Genomic DNA, 5,770 nt, shown 5'->3' on the forward strand with positions numbered 1-5,770 from the left:
AGATATTTTTATAAAATTTAATATTCGCATTACAAATATTACATAAAATTATTAATTAAAAAAATTATATGTTTATACAATTAGAAGTGTTATTAATTATTAAAATAAATAAAAACCAAAAAATGTTTATACAGATATTATTTAATATGTATATATTTTTTATTTATATGTTTTAAATGCTTTGCTTATATTTGCTCAGAATAAATTAATAAAATTACAATAATCAATTTATATTTACTTTCAAACTTAACTAATTTGGCTTAAATATATTAAGAAAATATTTTTTTTTAATTAATTTAAATTTTTTTTTTAAATTTTTATTTTTAATTAATTTAAATTTTAGCTATAAGCGTTTTTATTTTCATTTCGAATTAATTGGAATATTTTCTTAGCTAAATTTTTATTTAAAAGGGTGTAACTTATTTAATATATATATATATATATATATATATATTTTTTTATTTTTATATTCAAAATGTTCATAATTTTCAAAATTACTTTCATATAATTTTATAGTTTGTTGAATTATTTTTTTTTAAATTTTTCTTTATAAAAGAGGATATATTTTATATAAATTTTAAAATATAAATTATATATTAAAATATATATTATATTTATATATTTTTTATTATAAATAAAAATGTTGAAATTATTTTTTTATAATTGAAATTATTTTAATTATAGTTAAAATTATCCTTTTTTAATATTTAATATTTTTTTATAAATGAGGATATTTTCTAGCTTTTTTAATGAGTGAAATATATTTATATATTTAATTTAAAAAAATGTAAATTATATTATTAAAATAATATATTAAAAAAAACTACAACAAAAAATGTAATATTTGAAATTTTTTGAAAATTTAAAAAAAAATCATTAAGAAATTAATGGACGGAGATAGAGATAATTTTGAAAATTTTTTGTTAATACCATTTTGTAATTTTTTTAATTTTTATATATTTTCGGTTCGTTGTCTATATTTTTTTCGGTTATGGATTTTAATGATAAAATATAGAAATCAATATTAACTAGGGAGATCAAAGATATAGGCAGCACCCAGTTAAACTAACCTAGGACCACAGTTTTTATAAATAAAGGACTAGATTACACCAACTTGGATGACCATAAAAAATTATGAGATTTCGAAAAAATGTATCCTTAGCTAATAAATCTTATAACTAAACAATATATTTATTTATATATATAATAATTATTAAAAATATAAAATTGTTTTTGCGATTTAAAGCTTAGATAATTTCAAATGACTGTGACAGAGAGAGAGAGCGACAGAATAAAAACAAAGGATATTCTCTTGCTTCCTTCTAGCTAGACATTCAGTCCACCATCCATCCTCCTCTTGAATTACTTATTACGTTTCAATGTATTTGCCTCACAATCCTTGGGATCGATATCATCCTCCTCGGCAGTTGGTGGTAAAAGTTTTTTCAACTCTGCCTCAGCTTCGGCCACAGTGGCGCTGAGTCCTAGAAAAAAGAAAAAACACACACACACGAACACACAACATTAAATATTTTGTCACATTAGAAATAATTTTTATCACCTCCCTCCCTCACATCACTCCCTCCCTTCCTCACCCCCCCCCCCCTCCCTCAAACCCCTCCCTTGCTAAACGTACTTCTATCCGTTTTTTGTTTTTCACCACCATCATCACCGCCACTCTGCTCCGCCGTCGCATTCGGTGACCTATCTTTACGTGTCCGTCCTGCCACATGGTCATTTTTCGCCTGTTCACACAGACGGAATGCTTCCAAGAATTCATTGAGATCAACGAGTCCGTCTTTGTTCAAATCCATCATTCGGCACATGTCCAACAATTGTTCACGGGTATTTGTGCCAGGTAAATGTTGTTCCAATAAATCACAGGCATCACTGAATTCACTTAGGGATATGTAACCTGAAAAAATGATAAGAAAACCATTACAATAACAGCAAAAGAAAATAAATAAATCAATTGAAAACAAATGTGGGGGTACCATGGGGCGTACAAGTGGTGACACAATGTATACGCCCCAAACTACAGAAATATTTTTTATTTGTGGACTTAGCAAATCTATTTTGAAGTTCGTTAAAATTTCTTTCCCACATACCCGACTGATCCGAATCCAAAATATGGAATATTGCCTCCAAGCTACTAACGTTTTTATATAGGGAATCCGCTACGCTGGTTTCTTGTGCTTGAGCTTCAATCTGAAATAGGGAACAAATGAAATTAATATCACATGGATACATTATCCACTACTCGTAGATAATTATCTACGTCTTCTACATGCTATTTATACTTTATCTACGACCCGTATAGATACATACGCTATAGATACATTATCTACGTCTTACATATGCTATAGATAACGTATCTATTCCTTGTAAGTACTGTAGATAAATTACCTACGTTATAGATCCTGCAGATCCATTTATCCATGTATTATAGGTGATACAGATACATTATCTACGTCTTGTAGATGCTATAGATAACTTATCTATTATTTGTAGGTGCTGTAGATAAATTATCTACGCCTTGTAGATGCTAGAGATAACATATATATTCTTTGTAGGTGCTGTAGATATATTATCTACGGTTTTTAGGCGCTGCAGATAAATTGTATAGGCCTTGTAGGTGCTGCAGATAAATTATCGGCGGCTTAGAGTGCCGTAGATATATTATCTACGCCTTTTAGGTGCTGCAAATAAATTATCTGCAGAATAGATTGCCGTAGATAAATTATCTACGCCTTGTAGGTGCCGTAGATAAATTATCTACGCATTGTATGTGCCGTAGATAAATTATCTACGCCTTGTATGTGCCGTAGATAAATAATCTACGCCTTGTAAGTGCTGAAGATAAATAAATTATCTACGGCTTGTAGGTGTAGTAAATACATGGTCTGCGCCTTGTATGTGCCGTAGATAAATAGTCTACGCCTTGAAGGTGCTGTGGATAAATTATCTAAGCCTTGTAGATGATGTAGATATATTACCTACACCTTGTAGGTACTGTAGTTAAATGTTCTACGCCTTATAGGTGTTGTAGATAAATTATCTGCGCCTAGTAGGTGCCTCCGATAATTTTTATATATTATCTGCGTCTTTGTAGATAGCGTAAAACATTATTTACGCCTCGCAGATAAAGTATAAACATTATCTACGTAAATGCTTTACATACGCCTCGTAGATAACGTAAATACTTTATCTGCGCCTCGTAGATAACGTAAAGACATTATCTTCGCCTCGTAGATAACGTAAAGATATTATCTACGTCTCGTAGATAAGATACATATATTATCTACGCCTCGTAGATAAGGTTCAGATATTATGTACGTCTCGTAGATAAGATACAGATATTATCTACGCCTCGTAGATAAGGTTCAGATATTATCTACGTCTCGTAGATAAGATACAGACATTATATACGCCTCGTAGATAAGATACAGACATTATCTATGCCTCGTAGATAAGGTACAGACATTATCTACGCCTCGTAGATAACGTAAAGACATTATCTACGCCTCGTAGATAAAGTACAGACATTATCTACGCCTCGTAGATAACGTAAATACTTTATCTACGCCTCGTAGATAACGTAAAGACATTATCTACGCCTCGTAGATAACGTAAAGACATTATCTACGCCTCGTAGATAACGTAAAGACATTATCTACGCCTCGTAGATAAGATACAGATATTATCTCCGCCACGTAGATAAGGTTCAGATATTATCTACGTCTCGTAGATAAGATACAGACATTATCTACGCCTCGTAGATAAGATACAGACATTATCTACGCCTTGTAGATAAGATATAGACATTATCTACGCCTCGTAGATAAGGTACATACATTATCTACGCCTTGTAGATAAGGTAAATACTTTATCTACGCCTCGTAGATAACGTAAAGACATTATCTACGCCACGTAGATAACGTCCCTTATATACACCTACATTATATACACCATCTACGCCTTGTAGATAACGTCTATGCATAATCTACGGCTCGTAGATAACGTCCGTACATTATCTACGCCTTGTAGATAACGTCTACTCATTATCTACGCCTCGTAGATAACGTCTACACATTATATTTTTTTTTTTTTTTATTATCTTTATTTCAAATAATTAGAAATTCATTACATTTTTCGAAATTTCGAAAATATACGCCCGTAGATAACGTCTACACATTATAGGTAACGTCTACACATTATCTACGCTTAGTAGATAACGTCTACAAATTATCTACGTCTTGTTGATAACGTCTATACATTATCTACGTCTTGTAGATAACGTCTATACATTATCTACGCCTCGTAGATAATGTGTAAACATTATATGTAACGTCTACAAATTATCTACGTCTTGTAAATAACGTCTATACATTATCTACGTCTTGTAGATAACGTCTATACATTATCTACGCCTTGTAGATAATGTCTAAACATTATCTACGCCTAGTAGATAACGTCTATAAATTATCTACGCTTCATAGGTAATGTGTAGGCATTATCTACAAATCATATATAACGTCTAGATATTATCTACGCCTCGTTTTTTAATAATTAATTCTAGATAATTTTTTTTAGATAATTAGATAATTTGTAGATAATCAAATTTTGTACTCACAATAGTATCCGTATCTAATAAATCTAACGTTGTCAAATAGTTAACTTCATTTGTGGATCGCTCATCGGTCGATGGGGCCAACCGTGGCCTTAGCAAACGCCAGGGCAGACCCAAATTGGTGGCCTTCTCCATGGCATCACACCAATGTGAAACGGAAATGTAGCCTAGAAGGAAATAATTAGAATAATTAGAAGGAAATAATTAAAAATTATCATACTTAAATAGCTACCCTTTACCTCTATTATTGGGATCATTCTTCCGGAACTCCTCTTCCAATTCATTACGTTTGGCCCTCAGCCTTGCCCCCAACTCTCTGATGGCAGAACTCTCCACAATGCCAACGCGTTGACGGAATGTTAATTGACGTGTTTTCGAGGCCGCCGATATATACTGTACAAAATGGGGTTCCAAATGGGGATTCAACTTCATATAGGCTCCTCGATTCGAACCGATGGCATAGTAGTTCGAAGCGGAAAATATAGTTACCACCTTATCGTCATGCAGAAATTCATAGCCATCGACTTTGCATTCATGCGAACGTACCAGCAACTCAAGTTTGTGTTGCTCCAAAAAGTTGCGGGTAACATCCGGGCCGAAATAGGTACCAGCACCCCGCAGACTATTGGGTAGGCAACCATCATTGTGTTGCGGATCACTCCACATTATATCGAAGAGCTATAAAGAAATAACATTAAGGAGGAGGACATTAAAATCGGAATGATTATTTTTTTTTATAATAGCAGAAGGGGTGGGGGAGCACGAGTTGCTCCTTTAATTAAGAGAGTGGGGAGCCAAGAAGAGAACCACCCCCCATAATTAGTTTCTGATAGCCTCCAGAATAATTGCCAAACATTTTTATGGGCCCATCAAGGCCACAAAAAAAAATGTATTGGCTGTGAAGCACACACCACTCATTACCAGCATCAATGTTAGGAACAATATTCCTAGCCCTTTTATGCTCCCTTCTCCTTATCTCCTCCACATCCTCAGGGTGCCTGGAGTGTCAGGATTTTTTTCTTTTGAAAAGCTGTTAAATTTTTATTTTCGCCCCATAAAAGAAAATAAACAAGCTATTTGCCTTCACTTTATATTGTTTTTAGTTCGAGGCAGTACCACTCCCATCCATCCACCACCTCT

General features: G+C 32.7%; 1 protein-coding gene across 1 annotated transcript; it reads right to left on the reverse strand.

Annotated features, from left to right (window-relative positions):
- Window positions 1-1,362: 1,362 nt before the first annotated feature.
- LOC133329277 (serine/threonine-protein phosphatase rdgC-like) lies at window positions 1,363-5,308 on the reverse strand (the record flags this gene model as incomplete). Its single annotated transcript, XM_061537767.1, has 5 exons — window positions 1,363-1,484; window positions 1,637-1,915; window positions 2,109-2,208; window positions 4,634-4,797; window positions 4,870-5,308. Coding segments are annotated over 5 exons (1,104 nt in total), but the record flags the coding sequence as incomplete, so codon positions are not given.
- Between the last annotated feature and the right edge of the window lie 462 nt (window positions 5,309-5,770).

This window comes from Musca vetustissima, unplaced genomic scaffold, assembly GCF_032173495.1.
Source record: "Musca vetustissima isolate MV318-11 ecotype Yass unplaced genomic scaffold, APGP_CSIRO_Mvet_v1 utg95341, whole genome shotgun sequence".
NCBI classification, from domain to species: Eukaryota; Metazoa; Arthropoda; class Insecta; order Diptera; family Muscidae; genus Musca; species Musca vetustissima.